General features: G+C 32.2%; 4 protein-coding genes across 6 annotated transcripts; 2 read left to right on the plus strand and 2 right to left on the minus strand.

Moving 5' to 3' along the window:
* Positions 1-587: 587 nt before the first annotated feature.
* Positions 588-7,823, plus strand: LOC110610681. 3 transcript variants are annotated; one of them, XM_043955528.1, is made up of 6 exons: positions 588-1,939; positions 6,297-6,399; positions 6,480-6,590; positions 6,854-7,020; positions 7,142-7,346; positions 7,426-7,823. In XM_043955528.1, exons 1-6 carry the CDS (start codon positions 1,467-1,469, stop codon positions 7,600-7,602), a joined length of 1,236 nt encoding a protein of 411 aa, XP_043811463.1. In that variant the 5' UTR covers positions 588-1,466; the 3' UTR covers positions 7,603-7,823. The 3 variants fall into 3 exon arrangements, with proteins under 3 accessions (XP_043811463.1, XP_043811462.1, XP_021606412.2); XM_043955527.1 differs by lacking the exons at positions 6,297-6,399; positions 6,480-6,590; positions 6,854-7,020; positions 7,142-7,346; positions 7,426-7,823 and adding exons at positions 2,123-2,233; positions 2,497-2,663; positions 2,784-2,988; positions 3,068-3,400 and having other exon boundaries at positions 607-1,035; positions 1,304-2,042; XM_021750720.2 differs by lacking the exons at positions 6,297-6,399; positions 6,480-6,590; positions 6,854-7,020; positions 7,142-7,346; positions 7,426-7,823 and adding exons at positions 2,123-2,233; positions 2,497-2,663; positions 2,784-2,988; positions 3,068-3,400 and having other exon boundaries at positions 607-2,042.
* A 2,857-nt stretch (positions 7,824-10,680) lies between these two features.
* LOC110610431 (glutamate receptor 2.7) lies at positions 10,681-15,007 on the plus strand. Its single transcript, XM_021750349.2, has 5 exons — positions 10,681-11,872; positions 11,957-13,194; positions 13,408-13,717; positions 13,795-14,174; positions 14,507-15,007. Exons 1-5 carry the CDS (start codon positions 11,599-11,601, stop codon positions 14,891-14,893), a joined length of 2,589 nt encoding a protein of 862 aa, XP_021606041.1. The 5' UTR covers positions 10,681-11,598; the 3' UTR covers positions 14,894-15,007.
* A 946-nt stretch (positions 15,008-15,953) lies between these two features.
* LOC110611575 (basic leucine zipper 34) lies at positions 15,954-18,397 on the minus strand. The gene is made up of 4 exons (XM_021751964.2): positions 16,759-18,397; positions 16,484-16,574; positions 16,196-16,322; positions 15,954-16,102 (listed from the first exon to the last, which is right to left on the minus strand). Exons 1-4 carry the CDS (start codon positions 17,463-17,465, stop codon positions 15,954-15,956), a joined length of 1,074 nt encoding a protein of 357 aa, XP_021607656.1. The 5' UTR covers positions 17,466-18,397.
* Positions 18,398-18,646: 249 nt separating this feature from the next.
* Positions 18,647-22,595, minus strand: LOC110611576 (homogentisate 1,2-dioxygenase). Its single transcript, XM_043955329.1, has 9 exons — positions 22,249-22,595; positions 21,900-22,130; positions 21,644-21,723; positions 20,358-20,525; positions 20,087-20,262; positions 19,914-19,983; positions 19,654-19,808; positions 19,346-19,429; positions 18,647-19,035 (listed from the first exon to the last, which is right to left on the minus strand). Exons 1-9 carry the CDS (start codon positions 22,506-22,508, stop codon positions 18,835-18,837), a joined length of 1,425 nt encoding a protein of 474 aa, XP_043811264.1. The 5' UTR covers positions 22,509-22,595; the 3' UTR covers positions 18,647-18,834.
* Between the last annotated feature and the right edge of the window lie 2,338 nt (positions 22,596-24,933).

Genomic DNA, 24,933 nt, shown 5'->3' on the forward strand with positions numbered 1-24,933 from the left:
AATAGTATATTATTTTTAATAATACAGAGATTAGATTAATAAAATATTTTAATTAAATTTTAAAATATTAAAAATAAATAGTAAAAAATAAAAATTTATTAAAAATTTAAATTAATCAAATCGAATGGAATTAAACAAATTCAATTTAATTTAATTTTTATCAAAATTAATTTTTATCAAAATTAATTTTATTTAATTTATATAAATACTTAAATTTTAATTTTTAATTTATTTAATTTTAAACTAATTAAATGTTTACATTAATAATAATAAAATGAGCCGAGTTCGAGTGGACGAGAGAAATTGAATAAAAAAATAACGCTACTAAATGAAGCTCTTGTCCGATATACGATACGACCAAATCTCGTAAACATCAGGATAATATAAACTTTTTTTTTTTTTTCAACTTTATGAATATATGATATAAATTTATTTATTAAAAATATAAATATCAGTTTTAAACATAATATATTTAAATGTATAAAATAAATTAAATTTTTTATAAAAATAATAATAAAATCATTATTGGGGTAGAGAGGAAAGAGGCCCAAACTGCAAAGCCTGCCACAGATAACCCAAAATAAGCAAACAAGCAAAGGTGATATCAGCTTCTACACTGGCCTTAACCCCTTATAGAACCCACTCAAGCACGCGCACACTCTTCCCTTAGAGAGAGAAATTAAGAGAAAAGCATCCATATATCATCGGAGTGGTTCTAGCATTCAAAGCAGGAGAGTGGAGCGAGGTTTTGGCCGATAATTCAGACACAAATATATATATTCTTGCTTCTTTAGATTTGTTTTTTATTGCATGGTTTTTAATTTTTTTCTTTCTTTTATTATTGTTACAAATTAAATTTTAGTAACCAACACAAACAAAGATCGAGACTTCCTTTTGTTTTCACTTAATTTGTGTGTTATTTGTATTTATTTTCACTTAATCCGAAGCTTTTTCAGATTCTCTCTTTTCAATCTTTCTTGCTGAAAGATTGGCTATGCTCGCGGGGTTGTTCATCTGCTCTCACAAAGATTTTTGGTAATTTTTTTTTTCCTTTTAACTTGGTTCTTGAAATTCCTCTATCTTTTGCAGTTGTTATCTGTAAGATTTTGTTTTCAAACTATGCTTTCTTGAAATTCAAGATTTGGGTGTGTATCTCACTTTTTTTTCTCTCTCCAAATCTTTGTTTTTTCCTTTAAATTTTCTCTAAATCTTGTTCTTCAAAACAGAAATGGCAACATAACATAGAACCAATCCTTGAAATCTTTGTCTAATATGAGTTTGGTTTGAAATTTCTTTTGAGTAGTGGTGTTCATTTCAAGAGAGGTCCAAGAGGATCCAAGCAATTGGCAACGTGCATAGTTAGCATGCAAATCAAGATTTAGATCTTTCTTTTACATCTTTTTACAAATGGGTTTGGATTGTTGAAAATTCTTGCATTTACAAGATTTAGATGGAAGATAACAAGAATGGATCAAGAAGAAGAAACCCAAAAGTGTGGCAATAGTAATAACAATGGTGGTGGTTGTGGTGTGAACATTGGAAATATAGGTAGATCATCCAAGAAGCAAAAGCAAAAAAAAGTTCCACAAAGAGGTCTTGGTGTGGCACAACTAGAAAAGATCAGACTAGAAGAGCAACAAAAGAAAGATGGATCTACAATCTTGACATCAGCATCATCATCACCACCACCCCCCAAGCCTTCAAATCTCTCACCATCAGTTCCAATTCCAAATTATCAATCTTATTCAGCTTCATCAGCCTCATCTCCAAATTCAATACTTAGGCCTCAAAACATTGATACACTTGTTCATTCTTTGGGTTGGCAATCAGTTTCTGTTCAAGGGCATGGAAATATGCCTAAGCTTTGGAATTCTTGTGACTTTAATCTTGAGAAGGACACTGCTTATGGGATTCATCCTGAATTGAGTTTCAGGTCCAGTTTCAATTTGCCCTTTCAATCCAATTCCATTTGGCCTCTCCCTAGCTTGATGCAAAGAGCGCAATATCAGCCACCTCTTCCTCCTGCTGCTGCTTCTTCAATGGTATGCTAGATTGATTCTTATCTCAGAAAATTAATTGTTGTATTTTTTTTTTACTTAATTGATTTATAGAAATCATGTAGGTGAATGTCCCATCAAGTTCATCATCATCTCTACAAATTTTGCATGTGGAGCTCCCTTCAAACCAAAGTTACTATGGGAACTATACACCTATTTGGCCAGAGGAAGAAAACGTGAGTTAAACTTCTTTTTAATTAGTTTTTCAGCTTAGAATCAATTAATTCACTACTAATTTTTAAGCAGAAAATTTTCTCCTTTGAAATTAATGGCTTTTCTTAAAATATAGTTAATTTATACCCAGAATTTATGATGATAATAGTTTATGTGAAGGTACTGTTGCATTTGCTGAAAATTAGGATGTAATCTAACAAATGAATGGCTCTTTTTTCCTGTTTTCTTTCTGTTAATTGGTGAATTTGTTTACTTTGTAATGCAGGTGGTTGGCCTGAAGAGGCCATATCCATTTGCTCTAGACAATCCTCCAGGGCCTTCTTTCCCCTGCAAGTTCCCTCCTGTTGTTCGCCCCATTGGCAGATCAGACGAATCAGCTTCATTTGCCAATGGAGGCACATTCAATTTCATTCCTGCCAACTCTAATTTCAGGTTTACCTTTATTTGATCTTTTTGCCATATTTCATCATTCTTTAGTTGGATTAGAACAAGAAGCGAGTTACTATAGTTATAAGAAAAAACCATAATGGATTAAGCTTCTGTGTTTTTCAGAGAAGGTCCTTCATGTTCTAATTCAATCTCAGAGCCTAAGCCTAATTCCAAGAAAATCATAGATGGGTTTTCCAGTGGAGATTTTCTCACATTAGGCCTTCCTACAGCTACTTCGACACGTCCAAATTCCAACTTGAAGCCACCTTCAGCATCTCTTGCCATCCGCAACTATGGAAACTTTGATTTTGATTCACTGCCTTATCAAGTGAGGATGAACAACAACCTAATCTTTATAAACAGTAAACTTTTCTTTATTCATATATGCTTTTCATGATTTGTTAAAGGGTAGCATGGAAGATCCAAGTATTGAGCAAGAACCAAGTGTACCAAATCAGCTGCAGCATTACTGTAGCTTCCTGCCACCAGCAACTGTGCAAATTGGGCAACCAGCAAAGACCATTAGCAATTGTAGTGGTGATGAAGTAGTAGAAGAAAATCTTGATCTCAGTTTGAAGTTGTAAATCATTATACTAGATTTTTTCTCCCCATTATCTATGATGTATCAATGGCAGGCCAAATATTTATCTCAAGACAACATATATACCAGAAACTACTGATAATTATTACCATTGTACTTTGATTTTTCTTTTTCAAATAGAGTGAATTTACATTAATAATCTAAGTTTGGATTCTAATAATTGTTTCTTGAATGGATATATGAAAATTTACAATGTTAAATCTATGTGGGTGTGTGCAAAAACTGGATGAGAAAGCTGAAGTGTGAAAGAAAGAAGGGAGATGTAGATTTTGTTGTTGGGGGTTGAATGATTTTGGGATTTTGATTTTGTTGTTTGGTCTGTTTTGGGGAAGGGGGTGAGTGAGAAAAGGACTTTGGAGTTGTTGAGCAACAAACTTGTGCATGTGCGGCACTGGGATCTGAGTACAATTTGTCTTGTCTTTGTTTTGGTGGGCTCCCCTTTATGGTTTTTTGCCATTGGCAACTTTTAGCAAGCTCATCCACCTCCTTAAACTAATGGCCATTTTCTTTAAAAGGTCTATAAAACGCGTGATGTGATAGGGCCTTCTTAAACTAATCGCCATTGATGCATATCGAAGCTTTAAAACTATAAATGCGAAACAACATTGTTTGAAAAACTTCGGATAAGAAATCGTTACATTTCACTATCTAAGCCTCTTAGCCGCCCCACTCCCCTACTTTATCAACACAGGGTCTTGATTTCAAGGGTAAAATGGTAAATAATCCATTTTTCCACTAATTATCCATTTAAAAAAAATATTAAAATTTAGCACTTTTATGAGAGCTAATTTTCAAAAATAGTAATCAATAATATAAAAAAAAGTAATTAAAAAATTTATGAAAAATTATATTTATATTTTAAATTTTATTTTTAAACAACAAAACTGACCGTTTAAGACTATTTATGATTTTAATCAATTAAAATATAAATATATAAATTTATTCTGTATAAAAACTATATAATATATATATATTTATATTTTGAATTATAATTTTTCAATCTACTCTTTTTTTTTTTCTAAATAAATATATAAATAGAATAATAATGATAATAATTTTGTAATAGTATTTGTCAGCTGATGAGAAGATCCTCCTTGCCCACATGGTGCATGGTTTGATGGTTTGATGGTGCTGCATTGCTTTTGTTTGTCTCTTTTCGGTTCTGTTGCTTATGCAGTTTCTGTAGCCTCTCTATTTCCTTCTTCAATTCCTCTTGGAGAGCTGCCATATTTCCATTCACAAATATTCATGAGCCACAAGTCATGAATATTTTATTTTATTTATTTAATTATTTATGAATAATGAACACATGATCTTACCATCTTTGAAAATGTTGTCTTGAGCCAAAGCAGCAATCATTTGCTTTAGAGCACTGTTATCAACATTCAAAGCCAACCTTTGATGGTCCAGAAACGCTACTCTTGGTGACAATGCTGATACTTCCATCTTCAATTTTCACATCAAACATATTTTTATTAATAATTAATTATTTTACGTCAATTGATCTTCAAAAATTATAAAATAATACCAATATTTACATGCAAGGATAAATATTTTCTTTAAAAAAAATCGATTAAAAAATAACTTGAAAGAAGGTAATTCATGTACCTGTAATGTCGTGACACTCCGCTCAAGCTCTGAAATGTATTGTAATTTCCTCGCTCTTGACCTTTGAGCAGATTTACGATTTGCCAAAATTCTGATAAATAACGTATATAAAATTGAATAATCTATCGAAAATATAAAAATCATTTGAATATATATTTATAAATATTAATGTGGTAATACGATATACTGTATAATTTTCCCCCAAAATCAACTCTCACTGCACAACTATTGTCTAGTTTAAGACATTTTAGTACGTGGGTAGTTACCTCTTAACCCTTTTAGGGTCGATAATGGTAGGGTCGCCATTAGGAGATGTGGGAAGCTGTTGCATTCGTGGTTCTTGCTTGCATGTGCTCTTCACCTCCCCAGACTCAATCTTGTCCGGTTGCTGCTTCTTTTTATATTGTTGATGTTGATTAAATCCCACCATTGGTTTATCATCATTGTTACTGTTCTGACCGGACGCTGTTGATGGGTTCGACAACGACATGTCGTCGGAGTAAATGGACATGAGCTGCTCGTCATCTAGCCTGTCGAACTCAAAATTGCTGGAGATAAAGCCATTTGAGGAAACATAATAATTATTATTATCGTTGTTGTTATTAGTCTGGTTGTTGCAGTCCTCGTCCAAATCTTGGAATTCAAGATTTGGGTGTGTATCTCACTTTTTTTTCTCTCTCCAAATCTTTGTTTTTTCCTTTAAATTTTCTCTAAATCTTGTTCTTCAAAACAGAAATGGCAACATAACATAGAACCAATCCTTGAAATCTTTGTCTAATATGAGTTTGGTTTGAAATTTCTTTTGAGTAGTGGTGTTCATTTCAAGAGAGGTCCAAGAGGATCCAAGCAATTGGCAACGTGCATAGTTAGCATGCAAATCAAGATTTAGATCTTTCTTTTACATCTTTTTACAAATGGGTTTGGATTGTTGAAAATTCTTGCATTTACAAGATTTAGATGGAAGATAACAAGAATGGATCAAGAAGAAGAAACCCAAAAGTGTGGCAATAGTAATAACAATGGTGGTGGTTGTGGCGTGAACATTGGAAATATAGGTAGATCATCCAAGAAGCAAAAGCAAAAAAAAGTTCCACAAAGAGGTCTTGGTGTGGCACAACTAGAAAAGATCAGACTAGAAGAGCAACAAAAGAAAGATGGATCTACAATCTTGACATCAGCATCATCATCACCACCACCACCCAAGCCTTCAAATCTCTCACCATCAGTTCCAATTCCAAATTATCAATCTTATTCAGCTTCATCAGCCTCATCTCCAAATTCAATACTTAGGCCTCAAAATATTGATACACTTGTTCATTCTTTGGGTTGGCAATCAGTTTCTGTTCAAGGGCATGGAAATATGCCTAAGCTTTGGAATTCTTGTGACTTTAATCTTGAGAAGGACACTGCTTATGGGATTCATCCAGTTTCAATTTGCCCTTTCAATCCAATTCCATTTGGCCTCTCCCTAGCTTGATGCAAAGAGCGCAATATCAGCCACCTCTTCCTCCTGCTGCTGCTTCTTCAATGGTATGCTAGATTGATTCTTATCTCAGAAAATTAATTGTTGTATTTTTTTTTTACTTAATTGATTTATAGAAATCATGTAGGTGAATGTCCCATCAAGTTCATCATCATCTCTACAAATTTTGCATGTGGAGCTCCCTTCAAACCAAAGTTACTATGGGAACTATACACCTATTTGGCCAGAGGAAGAAAACGTGAGTTAAACTTCTTTTTAATTAGTTTTTCAGCTTAGAATCAATTAATTCACTACTAATTTTTAAGCAGAAAATTTTCTCCTTTGAAATTAATGGCTTTTCTTAAAATATAGTTAATTTATACCCAGAATTTATGATGATAATAGTTTATGTGAAGGTACTGTTGCATTTGCTGAAAATTAGGATGTAATCTAACAAATGAATGGCTCTTTTTTCCTGTTTTCTTTCTGTTAATTGGTGAATTTGTTTACTTTGTAATGCAGGTGGTTGGCCTGAAGAGGCCATATCCATTTGCTCTAGACAATCCTCCAGGGCCTTCTTTCCCCTGCAAGTTCCCTCCTGTTGTTCGCCCCATTGGCAGATCAGACGAATCTGCTTCATTTGCCAATGGAGGCACATTCAATTTCATTCCTGCCAACTCTAATTTCAGGTTTACCTTTATTTGATCTTTTTGCCATATCTCATCATTCTTTAGTTGGATTAGAACATAAAGCGAGTTACTGTAGATATAAGAAAAAACCATAATGGGATTAAGCTTCTGTGTTTTTCAGAGAAGGTCCTTCATGTTCTGATTCAATCTCAGAGCCTAAGCCTAATTCCAAGAAAATCATAGATGGGTTTTCCAGTGGAGATTTTCTCACATTAGGCCTTCCTACAGCTACGTCAACACGTCCAAATTCCAACTTGAAGCCACCTTCAGCATCTCTTGCCATCCGCAACTATGGAAACTTTGATTTTGATTCACTGCCTTATCAAGTGAGGATGAACAACAACCTAATCTTTATAAACAATAAACTTTTCTTTATTCATATATGCTTTTGATGATTTGTTAAAGGTTAGCATGGAAGATCCAAGTATTGAGCAAGGACCAAGTGTACCAAATCAGCTGCAGCATTACTGTAGCTTCCTGCCACCAGCAACTGTGCAAATTGGGCAACCAACAAAGACCATTAGCAATTGTAGTGGTGATGAAGTAGTAGAAGAAAATCTTGATCTCAGTTTGAAGTTGTAAATCATTATACTAGATTTTTTCTCCCCATTATCTATGATGTATCAATGGCAGGCCAAATATTTATCTCAAGACAACATATATACCAGAAACTACTGATAATTATTATCATTGTACTTTTATTTTTCTTTTTCAAATAGAGTGAATTTACATTAATAATCTAAGTTTGGATTCTAATAATTGTTTCTTGAATGGATATATGCAAATTTACAATGTTAAATCTATGTGGGTGTGTGCAAAAACTGGATGAGAAAGCTGAAGTGTGAAAGAAAGAAGGGAGATGTAGATTTTGTTGTTGGGGGTTGAATGATTTTGGGATTTTGATTTTGTTGTTTGGTCTGTTTTGGGGAAGGGGTGAGTGAGAAAAGGACTTTGGAGTTGTTGAGCAACAAACTTGTGCATGTGCGGCACTGGGATCTGAGTACAATTTGTCTTGTCTTTGTTTTGGTGGGCTCCCCTTTATGATTTTTTGCCATTGGCAACTTTTGGCAAGCTCATCCACCTCCTTAAACTAATGGCCATTTTCTTTAAAAGGTCTATAAAACGCGTGATGTGATAGGGCCTTCTTAAACTAATCGCCATTGATGCATATCGAAGCTTTAAAACTATAAATGCGAAACAACATTGTTTGAAAAACTTCGGATAAGAAATCGTTACATTTCACTATCTAAGCCTCTTAGCCGCCCCACTCCCCTACTTTATCAACACAGGGTCTTGATTTCAAGGGTAAAATGGTAAATAATCCATTTTTCCACTAATTATCCATTTCAAAAAAAATATTAAAATTTAGCACTTTTATGAGAGCTAATTTTCAAAAATAGTAATCAATAATATAAAAAAAAGTAATTAAAAAATTTATGAAAAATTATATTTATATTTTAAATTTTATTTTCTAGACAGACCGTTTAAGACTATTGATGATTTTAATAAATTAAAATATAAATAAATAAATTTATTTTATATAATATATATATATATTTATATTTTGAGTTTTGGGTGAATCTGAATTCAGACTATATTTTATTAGATTTTTTTTCCAAAGGTATATTTTGTTAGCATTAGTAGAGAAGAAAGCCGAGAGCCGCACATATAGCTAAATTGAAGATTCTGGAGATTCTCTTGTAAATACAAAGCAATGACTCATAATGGTCTAAAGAATCCAGAAAGGTTTACGGGTACGCCAAGGGCCATATCTTACCTGCATCTTCGTGTTTAAGTTTGAATCAGTCAAATTCTTCTTCATCCATTATTATTACTTTTTATTTTTTAATTATATTTAAATTTTATTTATTTATGAAAAATAATTTATATTTAAAAAATATTTTTTAAGTAATAAAAAGGAGGGGTAATGTCTTAGAAGTCAGTTAATCGAGGCAGAGAAGATGCTTAGGCAAGTTCTCATTGCAAGAATTTGAAGTTGTCAAGCTGTGGAAATATCAAATTTATTTATTTTTTTTTTTAAAAAATAATTAAAAAGTCAACAACTAGCTAGTGGGACTAATTAATAAAATAAATTAAAATTCAGAAACCGAGTAAAATTAATATAGAAAGATTCCATATTCTTTGTGATTTGCTACAACTGACTTGGTCCTATGACTGGTGCTATGCTATGCAGATTCAATTACTTAGGATATGAATAAAATTTTTTTTCTTGTGCTATTCTTTTATTAAAGATAATATTTTTTTTTAAATGATGATTTCTCTGGGATAATTATTAAAATAATATTTTTTTAAAAATTATTTATTAAAATAGTGTGAAACAATTTACAAACTTATTGTTTGTTTTCGAAAATACCAATCAGATTGGCATTTTTGATAAATAACGAAAATATTAATTCAATTGGATTTTCAGTAATAATGTTTCATTATCCGTTATTTTAAAAATAAAAAAAAATAATACTCATAAAAATGCCAATGAAATTATTATTTTCAGTGGACAAATTGTTCCGGCAGCCCTTATTACGGATTTCTCAATAGTTTTCGTGTAAATAATAACCTAAATAATAATTTATTCTTCTAAAATTAAGGTTAGGAAATTTCTAACGAGAATTTAAGAGAGAAAAGTCAGAGGTAATTATTTTTCCTCATGATAATTGGTCTTGCTAACTAACAAAAATCGAAAATCTTTGATCGTGGTTGGGAATTTTTTGAAAAATATTTTTTAAATATAAATTATTTTTCATGTAAATAATAACTTAAATAATAATTTATCCTTCTAAAATTAAGTTTAGAAATTTTCTAAAGAGAATTTAAGAGAGAAAAGTCAGAGGTGATTATTTTTCCACATGATAATTGGTCTTGCTAAATAACGAAAACCGGAAATCTTTGACGTGGTTGGGAATCTTTTTGCAACAACAAAAAAAAAAAAAAAAATAATAATAAAGAAAGCAATTGGAATTAAACAATCGGGCAGGGTTAACTTCCCTTTTCTCATAATCTATAAATTATAATAATTAACCGTAATTAATATTGTATTGCGTTTTTGAAACATTGCATTCTTTTTTTTTAAAAAAATAAGAGAAAAAAAGATTTTTTCAGATTTACTTAAATATATTTAAATCAAATTAAATTTATGAGTGGATATATATTATTCTATTAAAAGTTAAATAATATATTATTAAATTATTGGTAAATTAATAAATTTTAATGTTTTTAATATGCATTGAATTGAAACATAATTAATAAACAAATAATTATGAAAAAATAAGCACAAGGAAAGTGTAAAAGTAAAAAAAATAAATATGATTAAATATTTATATTTTTATTCGATAGTTAAATAAAATCAATTTAAGTTTGAATTAAATAAATTTTAAATTTAATATAATATCATGTTTTAATGATAAAATGTTTTTTATAATTTAAAATATTAAAAATTTAATATTTTAATTAATGTAAAATTTTAAAAAAATTACATAGAAATAATAAATAATTTTTAAAAATTATAAAAATATTATTAAAAAATAATATTGTATTAGATGAGGATTTGTTTGGTTAGGTTTAATTGAAAGAAAAAAATAGACTGACTTTGAGGAAAAAAAGAGAGAGTTTAATCGGGTTTATTTCTGTAAAAATGAAGTCGCATGGAAACGAGGGAGGTAATCACAGGAAGGGAGGAAATTCAAGTTTTCCTCGGAGGATTTCCGAATGAAGTTAATTCAAAGTTGCGGATAGGACTCCCAAATTTGGGCGGTTCAAATAAGCGCAAGCTGCAATAATTCTCCGGGGAAATTCCAAAGTTGCTTCCTATCCTGCCAAATTTCTAATATTGTTCTTTTGCTCAATTTTAGTTGAAATAACAAAATTAATTCATTTGTGCTATTTGACATTCTAATCATATTTAGTTTTACCAATTCAACTTTTTTCTTTTGTCTTTGATTCCCATTTGTCTTCTAGATATTTGTGTTTTGTTCTATTAGGAAGGAAATTGGCTCGGATGCTAGGCTAGCATTAGGCTTAACAAAATATCTCAGGTAAAAACGCTTGCTAAAGCTTTTGAGTGGCTTCTGCTTCATTTGATAATTGTTGATGTGTTTGAGCAATCCTATTAAAAGATAGTATCGCTTAGGGCTTGTCTGGTTCAATGATTGGCAGTCATCGGCCAAGACTCGAAGCTGATTCAAAAAAATTATGTTCATTTTATTTTCCAACTTATTTACTTTAATCGAGCTAGAGAGTTGCACTTAGCACGTATATGTGATAGTACCCCATTTGAATAATATTAATAAAAAATTGAATTAAATAAGGAAATCACTTGACTACATGCAATCTCTATACAAATTGCTTATTTAAAAAATGACGGACCCTTGAGTTATTATTTTAGCACCATGTGGCAACTGTACTATTCTTTTTTTTTTTTTTTCTGAGAATACAAATATTACAATTCTTGATGTCGACTCAAGCCAAGAAAAGAGGAGGAAAATCTTAATCTTGACCAAGGACTATACATACATGTACATATATATTGGAGAGTGCGTATGTAGATAGGAAAAGAGACCATTAATGGACATAATGCATACTTTTCAATTCTTCTCTTTCTTGGCTTTAACTTTGTTATGGACCCCAAGTGCAGCAGCCGAGGGAAGCACCAGGGCGAAGGATAGTAACCCTGTTAAAGGCATCATTGGTGCTATTATAGATGAAAGTTCTCGTATTGGTAAGGAAGAAAGAGTAGCAATGGAAATTGCAAAGGAAGATTTTTATAGCTACAGCAACCAAAGTTTAGCTCTGCATATAAAGGACTCTCAAGGGGATCCCGTCCGAGCAGCTCTAGCAGGTAAGGAAGCATCATTTTAAATAGAATTGGATAAATATCTGCAATATGATAAACTAAAGCAAGCTCTTGAATATGCATTTGCAGCTAAGGAACTTATTGGCACACAAGAAGTGAAAGCCATTCTAGGACTGCAGACTTGGGAAGAGGTGTCAGTAGTTGCTGATACCAGCAGTCAAAATCAGGTTCCAATTCTTTCTTTTGCTGACACTATTCCGAAATGTGCAGCGGAGAAATGGCCTTTCCTACTCCAAGCTTCACCAAACAAATACAAACAAATGAAAGTCATTGCTGCAATTGTGCAGTCATGGAATTGGCATCAGGTCACTGTATTATATGAAGAATCCATGGCAGGTGGAGTCATACCACATCTTTATGATGCCCTGAGAGAAGTAGGTGCAGAAATCAGGCAAGTTATTGGCCTTTCTCCTTTCGCTGCTGCTTCTTCCTTGTCTGAAGATCTTGAAACTCTTCAAAGAGAAGAGTGTAGAGTCTTTATTGTTCATACCTCCTTATCATTGGCTGCACGCCTATTCGAAAGAGCAAACAAATTGAAGATGATGGAAACGGGCTATGTATGGATCATTACAGACCCCATTACAAGCCTTGTCCATTCAGTTAATGCCTCTATCATCAATTCTATGCAAGGAATTGTAGGAGTCAAAAGCTACTTCCCTGAAACAGGAGAATGTTTTCAAGATTTTTACAAAAGATTTCGCAAAAGATTTAGCACACAATATCCTGATGAGGATAACAATGAGCCAGGAATTTTTGCAGTGCAGGCCTATGATGCTTGCCGGACAATGGCTTTAGCAATCAATGAAACTAATCTTGGGGACCAGGAATTATTGGCAACAGTTTTGCATACCAAATATCACGGCTTATCTGGAAATTTTCAATTCAGCCATAAAGTGGCTATGGTGAATACATTTCAGATCATCAATATAATGGGAAAGAGTTATAGGGAACTTGGGTTTTGGTCAAATGACTCTGGCTTCTCGAAGACCATTGGTGAAGGTGCTAATTACAACTCTTCAATGAATGAACTGGGCCAAGTTTTCTGGCCAGGGGCACCTCAGTATACACCAAGAGGATGGTCTTTGCCTACAAGCACCAACCCACTAAGAATCGGTGTCCCTGTCATGTCAGGTTACACAGAGTATGTGAATGTGCAACAAAATCTCTTGGGAAATAATTTGTTTTTCTCTGGTTTTGCAATTGATGTCTTCTATGCTACACTAGAACGCTTGCCATTCTATTTGCCATACAATTTCATTCCCTTCAATAGAACTTACGATGAGCTGGTAGAGCAAATTCATCTAAAGGTAAGATACAAACTTACTCATTCTGCTCATTTTGTGATCCTTATTTAGTCAGGGACATTGGGTTGTGTCTTTTCTGCACTAATTTTGTAAACGTGACATTAATATAGAGGGTAAATTAAATCTTTAAAATACAATTATCTTCTATAATTATGTATAACTTTGTGAAAATATGAAATTAATCACTATATTTGGAACTTTAATTTCATCTACCAGAATTTTGATGCAGTAGTTGGAGATGTATCAATAGTTTCCAACAGATATAAGCATGCGGAATTTACTCAGCCCTACACTGAAACAGGATTGATGCTGATAGTTCCCACTCGATCAACATCCTGCAATGCATGGTTATTTATGAAGCCCTTCACAAATTCCATGTGGGCACTAATTGCAGCCATAACTGTCTATAATGGTTTTGCTGTTTGGTTGATAGAGAGAAATCACTGCAATGACCTCAGAGGCTCCCTCATAAACCAAATAGGAGTCATTCTATGCTTATCCTTCACCACTCTTTTCTCCTTGCATGGTAAGAAGGACTTTTTTTTTTCTTTTCATTGCCAAAGCATTTAAGAATATATAACTAACTACTGTTATTTAATGTAGGGGAAAAATTGCACAGCAATCTATCAAGGATGTCAATGGTAGTATGGTTGTTTGTGGCACTAGTCATAACACAGACTTACACTGCAAACCTTGCCAGTGTGCTCACCGTCCAGAGGCTTGAACCTACAGAAGTAGACGACAATTCAATGGTTGGATATTGTAGAGGTTCCTTTAACCAAAAGTATTTGGTTGAAGTTTTAGGCTACGATGAAAAAAGGTTGCGGCCTTATTCCAGAATAGATGAATATGCACAAGCCCTCAAGAACAAGGAAATTGCTGCTGCTTTTCTTGAAGCTCCTCTGGCGAAAGTGTTCTTTGGAAGATACTGCAAGGGCTTTATGCAAGTTGGGCCAACATACAAAGTTGGAGGATTTGGATTTGTAATCTCTCTTTCCTTCCTTGAAAATATTGCAGCTTATTAGGCTGTTTCAGATCAAGAAAGGAACTAATCAGTCTTAAATTTCATATGCTCACAGAACCTTTCTATTCAAGCTGGCCTTTTCCTGCATCAATCAATCATAACATGAACTAGAGCAAGAAAAGAATCATAGGTTCAATACAAATTAGATAAGTAGATGTAAAGCAGATTATTGGATAGGCACTTCATGTAGATCAGCTCTAAGTATACTGTAAAATGTAAAAACAAGTAATTGCACTACTTCTGTAAGACCTTCCAAGAAAACTAATCAAGCATTCGTGATTTCTGTTTCAGGCATTTCCACGAGGGTCTCCATTATTAGCTAGCATGAATGAAGCTCTACTGAAGGTATCAGAAAGTGGAAAGCTTCGAGAGCTAGAAAACGGAATGCTTGCATCAAACAAGTGTAGGGACAACGATATGGAATTGGAAGATGAAAATCCCAGCCTGGGGCCCAACTGCTTCCGAGTACTCTTTATAACAACTGGAGCTACATCATCACTTGCTCTCGTCTCCTATATTTTGGTTAAAGGTATTTGTATGCTGGAACACAAATCAATATGGAAACTGATGTTGGCTGTTATGAAACACTGGCGCTTTCAAAAGAAGCATTTCACTGGAAGAGTAAGCAATGCTGACCTCCATGGTAATTCCACCCCAGATGCATTACACCCAGTTTAGACATCAAATTTTAGAAATTCTTTTTCCACTTTGTACATCATGAATTCAAATTAGCAATATGTACAAAGCTACACCAATATATCTAATAACACACTGACCTTTGTAATGGAAATACATGGGCGCTCAAGGGAAACAGAGGTTCAGGATCCTGAACCCTATGTCACTAACTAGCATTCAAGGCTTAGTTTTTTGGTTTGAAGTTGGATTCAGGTTCACGTCGACGTGCTTGCTTCCAGTACCCTGTTTTATTAGGTCCAGTAAACTTGGTCCTAGAAGGTTTGTACGAGTTGAGCTCTGGTGAGCTCAATCTCCTCTTGTTTCTTCATAATGTGATTGAGCTTGGCTTGATTTATTCTGTGCGCACAAATTAAATCCAAGCCTGGCTTATTGAGGCGACTTCGGTTTAGTCATTAGCGGAGTCTGCCGTCAGTTATCATTATTAATAGGAGTTAGAGTCCAACTGCGAGAGATGCTATTGTGATTTAAGGAAGTAATTGTCTAACACTGTATACTAAATAGTAATTAATTTATGAAAAAAAAAAGTGGAATTAATAAATTTTGGATTACTTGTATAAAACATAATAAATATTCTTTAATGAATAACACGAAGAATATTGTGCGAATTATTTTTTTAAATGACTATAATATTGAACGTGTGTATATTTTTTAAATGAATATGAATATTGTTAAAATTAAATTATTATAATTCAGTTTAGACTGCTCAATAATATGATTGAATGATTTAGACTCAAGTCATACCACATTTTATATTTTATCATATTTTGCATATCATGCAACATAAAGATATTTTAGATAATATGTGGATCTTAATATATTTTAGATAATAAATTAAAATATTTATTATTTTATTATATAAAATAAATTAATTAAGTAGAAATAACTATAAACTCACTAAATTTTTTTTTCACTTGTTATAATGTAATTGGTAGAAAGTACTACAGATGTATTGTATAATTTTTCAATCTACTCTTTTTTTTTTCTTTCTAAATAAATATATATAAATAGAATAATAATGATAATAATTTTGTAATAGTATTTGTCAGCTGATGAGAAGATCCTCCTTGCCCACATGGTGCATGGTTTGATGGTTTGATGGTGCTGCATTGCTTTTGTTCATCTCTTTTCGGTTCTGTTGCTTATGCAGTTTCTGTAGCCTCTCTATTTCCTTCTTCAATTCCTCTTGTAGAGCTGCCACATTTCCATTCACAAATGTTCATGAGCCACAAGTCATGAATATTTTATTTATTTAATTATTTATGAATAATGAACACATGATCTTACCATCTTTGAAAATGTTGTCTTGAGCCAAAGCAGCAATCATTTGCTTTAGAGCACTGTTATCAACATTCAAAGCCAACCTTTGATGGTCCAGAAACGCTACTCTTGGTGACAATGCTGAAACTTCCATCTTCAATTTTCACATCAAACATCTTTTTATTAATAATTAATTATTTTACGTCAATTGATCTTCAAAAATTATAAAATAATACCAATATTTACATGCTAGGATAAATATTTTCTTAAAAAAATTCGATTAAAAAATAACTTGAAAGAAGGTAATTCATGTACCTGTAATGTCGTGACACTCCGCTCAAGCTCTGAAATGTATTGTAATTTCCTCGCTCTTGACCTTTGAGCAGATTTACGATTTGCCAAAACTCTGATAAATAACGTATATAAAATTGAATAATCTATCGAAAATATAAAAATCATTTGAATATATATTTATGAAAATTATAAATATTAATGTGATAATACGATCTACTGTATAATTTTCCCCCAAAATCAACTCTCACTGCACAACTATTGTCTAGTTTAAGACATTTTAGTACGTGGGTAGTTACCTCTTAACCCTCTTAGGGTCGATAATGGTAGGGTCGCCATTAGGAGATGTGGGAAGCTGTTGCGTTCGTGGTTCTTGCTTGCATGTGCTCTTCACCTCCCCAGACTCAATCTTGGCCGGTTGCTGCTTCTTTTTATGTTGTTGATGTTGATTAAATCCCACCATTGGTTTATCATCATTGTTACTGTTCTGACCGGACGCTGTTGATGGGTTTGACGAGGATGGTAGCATCGACAACGACATGTCGTCGGAGTAAATGTACATGAGCTGGTCGTCATCTAGCCTGTCGAACTCAAAATTGCTGGAGATAAAGCCATTTGAGGGAACATAATAATTATTATTATCGTTGTTGTTATTAGTCTGGTTGTTGCAGTCCTCGTCCAATGGTGTTGTACTTGTCTCAAGAAATGCGATGGAATCGTTTATACAACGGCGATGAGCGGCTCGTCTAGTGGACGTGAAGTCCGAAAATTCATCAACACAGGAGGGTTGATGGGTGTCAACGACGGCGGCGGCGGTGTGAGTATTAGAGAAATAATTAGACATTGTTTGAGGTGGAAACAATGGAGGCCAATTTGGGGTGACAGTGGGTATTCTGGGAGGCAATTCAGCCATGCTATAATCTGAAAACCTTAGAACACGGGTAGATATTGTATGAAAATAATTTTTCCAGATGGGCGTGTCCATCATATAAAAAACGTAGAGCATGATAATATAAGGGAAACAAAAGGGAAGAAATCCAACAACTGAAAGAGAAATTCAGTATCCAACAACTGAAACAGAACAGACCAAAGAAGGCAAAGAGTACAACCACCTAATAATGATTTAGAAAAATTAATCTTTGGCTCCTTAGAACACTGAGTAGTTAGGAGAGATCAAGAAAAGAACTAACTAATACCGGGAAAAGCTTGGTGGGTATTCCTATAATCACTCTCAATAATATATAAGGAACGAAGGAGATATAACTGTACGAGAGAAGCAAAGCCCAACAAAAAAAACAACATGATGGTTATGTTTTAGTTCCATGTCTTAATTTTTTCTTTCTTTGAAGATTTTTTCTATTAGGTATTTTTCTAAGACCTAGAGGTGTGGGAGGAGAAGGGTGGAGTCGGGGGCTTTACTAGAAAGTCACCAGCCGCCGCCGCCATCAGCAGCAGCAGCAGCAACAGATTATCTAATGCATTGTTTCCCATACAAATCATTAATTGTAAATTATTTATTTATACTAAACTTTAAAACTCTATTAATATATAAATTATTTATTTCAACGGTATAAACATTTAAATTTATATAGTTCAGAGGAACTACTTGAAGCATCTCATCTCTAAAATGGCTATTAACGGATATAAGGTATTGAAACCGTTGGATACTTTTTATCTTTTCTGGTGTTGGTGTTGCGATGGAGTTTCTAAAAGTGCAGGTCTTATTTTCCATGGTTGAAGTGTTGTTCGGAAGCAGTATGCTTTTTCCTGTGGCTGCAAAAGGTGATTAATTTTTTGGATTTATGACAGAGCGATGATAATTTCTAAATTGGGTCGTTAGTTTTAGCTTGGGTTAAGGTATTTATTATTACATCTTTGAGCCTTTTGTAGTTTATATTCTTTCATGAAGTCTTCTTTCAATATGTAATGGGTTTAAACCTTCTTTTATCTGATGAAGTTAATCAACCTTAGATTGAAAAAAAAGGGACCACTGAACCATTAGCTATTAGCACAATAGCACATGCTTCTGTAAAGTAAGGCACTAATTAAATAGAACTGAATTTCTTGGGAGGTATTTGATTCGAGTCGTTGGATACAACCGTTAATTGCTAAATATTTAAGTTTAACCATTCATAACCTTAACAAACAATAATCCCAAGTCATAGCAGCACTGCTGAACGCTGGCCATGCAGAACACAGAAAAACAACAATTTCTATAGTTCAATATAATTTATGTTCCTTTCAATTATTCCTTTCTGTATATACATGCTGCACAGTGAACAATTGAGCAGAAGGAAAGCTCACGCCCAGTATTTCTGTTTGATGATCACATTTGAGCCACAATACATTCAAGTTCCATGACCATGGCGTCCATTTTATACGCCATTGCTGTTAGCATCTGCTCCATGTGAAAAATGGGATTTGAGTCCAATCCAACACTGGTAATAATCATGATCCACAGATGGGGACTCAACTGCCCATTTGCAGATTCTGGGGATTAAAGCTGATTCAAACATGAAAGCCATTGTATTGGTGATTTTATACGGTCCTGCATCATTCCCCTGTGCAATGGTAGCCTGTGAAGCAAAATACAGTGTTTTTAGATCAGGACAGTTCATCAATTACCACCTTAATGAATTGTTAGATAGTTAAAATATTCAGAATTGCAGCAATGCATGGACTATGGACATTGAAATGAGAGACTTCTTAAAATTTATACTGATTACAGAAAAGACAATTGATTTACGTTCGCACCAGACCCCAAGAACATCAGTTAGCAATATGAGGTTGTTCCGAAGTCACCATGGCTTCAGAACATGGAGAGAGAGAGAGCCCCAATAAAAGGTGATTGCAATTGGCGAATGAAGCTATCTAAAAGACTTGTACCTCATATGTCTTTGTATCAGGACCATGTGGAGTCATGCAGCTATGAAGACTTGCACCACCTGGGAGGAATCCATCGGCTTTTGCCTGAAAATGAAGCAGAGAGCAAGTACAAAATGAATTAAGTCTCCTCCTTAACCAAAATTAAAGCACTAATGAACTGAACCAAAACCGAAATGAAAATATCAAAGAACAAATTGGAACTGCAGTATGTTTCCAGTTATTAGGGAGACCGCAAACCAAAACCAGAACTGCACATCCAAGGATTGGTTATAAACAAATAATAATAATAATTGAGAATAGTGGTTCACCTCATATCCACCATAAATCAGGCCCATAAATTCACTCATACAATTGCGATGGTAATACGGAGGTCTGAAAGTATGCTCAGCAACCAACCACCGAGGAGGAAAAACAACAAAGTCAATCAACGCCACTCCAGGCTTATCAGTTGGTGCTGTCAGAACTGAGATATATAATATATTGCAGAAATTCAATTAATAGATGAAACATATTTTTACCCAAAATGACGAAGACTGGGAAGGTGAAAATTCGATACCACATTATCTACCTGTATTTATTGATGGATCACTATGATCAATCAACACAGTATTATAGGGGCAAAACTTTTTGAGATCATACTGCAGATAAAAAACAGTTACCAGTTTGAGATCAAATAAGAAAGTTGTCTGTGTGTACAACATATTAAAAACTAGAACTCGTACTATAGTGGCAATCACTTACTTTATATGGAACATAATTACCATGCCAGGCAACTACATTGAAAGGAGAAAAATCCTGTTTTGCAGTAAATAGTTCTCCACCAAACTTTTGTATGATAGTGTATCCTGGACGAGAACACTCCTCAAACCAGGCCTTAGGAACAAGAAAATCCCTTGAAGCAGCAAGACCATTAGCACCTAAATAAAAGAAAATTTATTTCTACTTTTGCATTTGAAACCTATATAATGAGCCTATGCTGTTTGTCAGCAACATCTCAATAAGAATTAGTTACCTATTGGCCCAAGATCAGGAAGCTGGAAATGGGTACCATAAATCTCAGCAACATAACCACGTGATGGACCATCCGGAAAATCTACAGCAAAACGGAATCCTTGAGGTAAAACAACAATTTCACCCGGAGAGACTTGCAGCTTTCCACATTCAGTAGTGATCCATAACCCTGTACAACTAGGACAAAGTATCAGTAACAATAGCATCTCAACTTTTCAATTCTCAAGCATGTTGATAAATAATGCACTACACATGCACAAGGAGAAACTAGAAAAAAAAAGTAACACGTGAAAATATAAGATGCAGATGCGCTATCAGATCCTGAGTAAGCAACCCAAGTAACTAATAAGGACATAGAAAGTAACAATCTTGTGAGCATCTGGAATTAAATAACGTTTTACACACCAAAATACAGTAGAAGGTAAAAAGCTTGCATAAGAAGTGAGGAATTTAGTAGCAATATCACTTCAACTTGCTTGGGCATGCCATCGTGTTAGCACAAGAATTGACAAATCTTTTGGTGTCAAATGTTTACAGACCTAGGAATTTGAGTTGGCTAAAATTGGCTTATTAACATGCCCAAGAAAGTCGAGTCTCGCTGTTCCCATCCATTTCAATCCTCTCTTCCCTCAAAATGGTAGCATTTTTGGCAGCTCTGGTTGGGCCCTTGTCAATTAGTCCAACTCCGAACCTGTCTGGCCTTGTAAGCTAAGCCAGTTTAGCACTACTTCAGCATAAACAAACACCTCAATGTATGATTCCCACGCCAGAATATGATTGCTAGAATTATAAATTATTTGAAAATTGAAAATTGAAAATTTTTCCAAGTTAAGGATGGTTACTCCTTACTGATATTAGAGCTTTACACACACCATAGGCAACAAAGTTCTTTTAAACAGAAAACAGAAGAACTTTTACATATATAGACTCCAGAGATCAAGAGCTATAGCCAAAAGTACAATGAACCATTGTCCTCCTATAATTATCCAGTGCACAAAAATATCTAATCTATATGTAGGTGACTTTGTTTTTATCTGTCAAAAACATTTGTTTTATCTGTCAAAAACATGAATCAATAAGAACATAGTTCACTCTGGACTAATGAAGAACATACAAATAGTTCACTCACTCTGCACTAATGAAGAACATACTAATAGTTCACTCTGCACTAATGAAGAAAATACTAATCTTAATACCCTTTTTATTAAAAAGTTAAACCGAATGTAACGAACTAGAAATTCACTGTTTCATAGGAAAATCATGACCGAATCATGTTAAGTCACTCACTTCCTTGCTGGGGAACTATCAAGAAGTCACCATCAGCATTGCAGAAAGCACAGTTTTCCATCGATTTGTTAGCTGCGTACCTACAAACAGAAAAAAAATATATATAGAAAAAATATTTTTTCTGCCTGTTCATATATATATATATATATATATATATATATATATATATATATATATATATATATATATATATATATATATATATTATATAAAGCTTGAAAGATGATGAACAAACTTTTTGGAAGATACCAATTACATGTGAATAGCATATCCATGGCGGAGAAAGGAGCTACCAGCCCCACAAACTGTGTATAATCCATCAACAAAATCAGTTGGGGAGTCGGGGATATCCACAGGCTTCCACCGCAGCTGAGTAGGCGTTGCACAACTGTTTGTCTTGTCAAATTCGCTCACTAGCTTCCCATTACTTGGAATCCGAGGCTTAAACGGTTCATGGGTAACCGATGGTTTAATTCGATATAGCCAACTTCCCAAAACACAAAGAGAGAGAATCAATAACCAATTAAGCCATGATCTAAAATTTGATGTGGCTGGTCAATCTTGTACCATGGAGCATCAAATAAAGAAGAATAGAAAAAAGGAACCTGCGTTGATTAAGCTTGCGAGGTGAAGTAAAGGAGGTCCCAGAGAACTGCTCGGCGTAAAGACCATAAGGACACACAAGAGGGCTATTCTGGCCATGAGGCAAGGCTCCAGGGATAGCCTCCGACTCGAAGCTGTTGGCGAATCCTGATTGGTAATCGTGGTCGTCGGAGGGGAAATCACGGCCATCGGTTTTGTTGACCCCTTGACGATTGTGGTGGTTGGAGCTTGTCTTCTCCGGGACGCTTTGTGCATTCTCCATGATGGAATAAGTAAAGAAACGGTGTTTTTGGCGGGTCTCTGATATAGGAAAGAAAGAGAGGAAGAAAGAGAGAAATTTCAGCGGGGCACTGCCACTTAATGAAAAATTAATTAAAGTTGTATTTGTATATTCATTCAATGTGAATTTATTAATTTAAATTTAAATATAAAACTTATTACAATTTTAATTAAAAAGGGAAAAATTACTTAAACCTAAATCTACAGTGGCTAAATTTATAGTGAAATTCATGATTTTATTCTAAATTTAGGTAAAAATAAGAATTTTCTAACTAACTTGTCAATTATTTATTAATTAAACATAAACATGTATATTAAAATTATTTTTGAAATTAAAAAAATTAATATTTATATGTATTTTTATCGAATTTTTTATAAATATCAATTCAGATGCATACATACGTTTCTGGAAGAGAGAAAATGATAGAGATTGTGACGTGGCATCAGGATAAGTTTAGGCGTAACTATCACTCCTACTCCTCGAGAGTAGCACTTCACCCTAACATGGGAAGACAGTCCACATGGCTTGCTCAGATTGGATAAAATTGTATTCTATTCTTACTCCTATTTTTATATGTTAAGTGGTGCCGTTTTATATGATTACTTGACTTTTTGTATAATAAAAAATTATTTTATTATTAAAATTTTGTATAATAAATATAGAATTTGAATGTGATATATGTTTAAGTTGATTATTACTCCAATTAAAATCCAAAATTTTAAATATAAAATATTAAATGAGGTGTTCTATGTAATTAATATTTTATCATCTTAAAGAAATACTATATATTTTTTTTACATAAATAAACTTTAATTTTTTGTTAAAATAATAAATTTTCGTAATTAACTAATTTAAATAAAATAATATTATTTTATAAAAATTTTATAAGGCTATTTGTAAAATTACATTAAATCATCTTATTTTTTATAATAAAGTAAATTATCTTTTAAAAATAAATAATCATTATACTCACAAATTTAGACTCACGATAAATATATTTAAATAAATTTAATAAATTTAAAATTTTATTATTTAAATCTCCGATCTCTAATTAAAAAATATGGTAAATAATATATAAAATAATAAGCTAAGTTTAGAAATTTTTCTAAATTTATATAATTAGTATATAAAAGAATAACGTAACTTTAAATTTATTTCTAAATATAAAAAATCGTTATCCCCTATTTAGATGGAATATTCTGAGAAATTTTAAATAAATTATTTTTCCTATTTTTGTGTGTTAATTAGGTAATTAATTTTATTGAATTTTTATAAATATTGATTTTAGTTTAAAAGTAAATCAAAATGATCAAAAAATTTTAATAATTAATTTTACTAATACTATTTATATCAAAATTATTTAATAAGCCCTCCAATCTTAGAAACTGTAATTTTTATTTTATTTTTATTTATTTTACTTTTAAATTTGCTTGTATTTTTTTAATTAAAAGCCAAAATGAGGTTTTATTTATAATTAATATTTTATCAACTTAAAAAATACTATATATTTTTTATATGAATAAACCCAAGTTTTTTGTTGAATTAATAAATTTTTGTAATTAAATATTTTACATAAAATAATGTTAATTTTACAGTAGATAAATTATAAAATTTATTAAATCATCTTATTTTTTATAACAAAGTAAAATTTACTTTTTAAAGGCAAATAACCATAGAAAACATGGTATTTATATCAAATTACTTAATTATTACTTGAATATTGAAAAATGTTTTTCTTTGCTTTTTTTTTAAATTTTATTTTTAGATTTACCTGTGTTTTTTAATTTAAAAAAAACTACTTTTAGAATTTAATTTTTTATTATTATATTTGTTTTCAATATATTAAAATTTTATAAAAAATTACAATCTTAATTAAAATCACAAATTTAAAATATGGAAATACTAAATGAGGTGTTACTTGTAATTAATATTTTATCATCTTCAAAAATACTATTTATTTTTTACATAAATAAACTTTAGTTTTTTGTTAAAATAATAAATTTTCGTAATTAGATAGTTCACATGAAATAATATTACTTTAGGAAAAAATTATAAGATGAATTATAAAATTACATTAAATCATATTATTTTTGGTAACAGAGCAAAAGGTACTTTTTAAAATCAAATAACCATAGAAAACATGGTAAAGGATATATAAAATAATAAGCTAAGTTTTAAAAAAATTTGAATTTATAAAATTAATTATTCCCAATTTGAAATGAATGGTTTTGAAAATTTTCAAATGAATTAAATTATTAATTCTTAATTTTTGTGAGGGTTGATTTTGAACTAAAAATAAATCTTATAAAATTTTCATATCAAAATCACTTAATTAATCCTTAATCTTAAAAACTCTATCTTTTTCTTTCTTTTTTATTTTTTTATTTTATCTTTAAATTTGTTGTAT

This window comes from Manihot esculenta, chromosome 3 (assembly GCF_001659605.2).
Source record: "Manihot esculenta cultivar AM560-2 chromosome 3, M.esculenta_v8, whole genome shotgun sequence".
In the NCBI taxonomy this organism is placed as follows: domain Eukaryota; kingdom Viridiplantae; phylum Streptophyta; class Magnoliopsida; order Malpighiales; family Euphorbiaceae; genus Manihot; species Manihot esculenta.

What these genes read in the sequence shown, in the direction of transcription:
- LOC110610681 (XM_043955528.1), top strand. Translation starts at nt 1,467, where the DNA reads ATGGATCAAGAAGAAGAAACCCAAAAGTGTGGCAATAGTAATAACAAT. An exon ending in GAATTGAGTTTCAGGTCCAG is followed by an intron (nt 1,940 to 6,296) that starts TTTCAATTTGCC and finishes GGATTCATCCAG; the next exon opens with TTTCAATTTGCCCTTTCAAT. An exon ending in TTTGGCCAGAGGAAGAAAAC is followed by an intron (nt 6,591 to 6,853) that starts GTGAGTTAAACT and finishes TTTGTAATGCAG; the next exon opens with GTGGTTGGCCTGAAGAGGCC.
- LOC110610431 (XM_021750349.2), top strand. Translation starts at nt 11,599, where the DNA reads ATGGACATAATGCATACTTTTCAATTCTTCTCTTTCTTGGCTTTAACT. An exon ending in TAGAGCAAATTCATCTAAAG is followed by an intron (nt 13,195 to 13,407) that starts GTAAGATACAAA and finishes TTCATCTACCAG; the next exon opens with AATTTTGATGCAGTAGTTGG. An exon ending in CACTCTTTTCTCCTTGCATG is followed by an intron (nt 13,718 to 13,794) that starts GTAAGAAGGACT and finishes TATTTAATGTAG; the next exon opens with GGGAAAAATTGCACAGCAAT.
- LOC110611575 (XM_021751964.2), bottom strand. Translation starts at nt 17,465, where the DNA reads ATGCTCTACGTTTTTTATATGATGGACACGCCCATCTGGAAAAATTAT. An exon ending in GGAGTGTCACGACATTACAG is followed by an intron (nt 16,323 to 16,483) that starts GTACATGAATTA and finishes TGAAAATTGAAG; the next exon opens with ATGGAAGTTTCAGCATTGTC. An exon ending in AGACAACATTTTCAAAGATG is followed by an intron (nt 16,103 to 16,195) that starts GTAAGATCATGT and finishes GAAATGTGGCAG; the next exon opens with CTCTACAAGAGGAATTGAAG.
- LOC110611576 (XM_043955329.1), bottom strand. Translation starts at nt 22,508, where the DNA reads ATGGAGAATGCACAAAGCGTCCCGGAGAAGACAAGCTCCAACCACCAC. An exon ending in TCCTGATCTTGGGCCAATAG is followed by an intron (nt 20,263 to 20,357) that starts GTAACTAATTCT and finishes TCTTTTATTTAG; the next exon opens with GTGCTAATGGTCTTGCTGCT. An exon ending in TGATTTATGGTGGATATGAG is followed by an intron (nt 19,430 to 19,653) that starts GTGAACCACTAT and finishes CTTCATTTTCAG; the next exon opens with GCAAAAGCCGATGGATTCCT.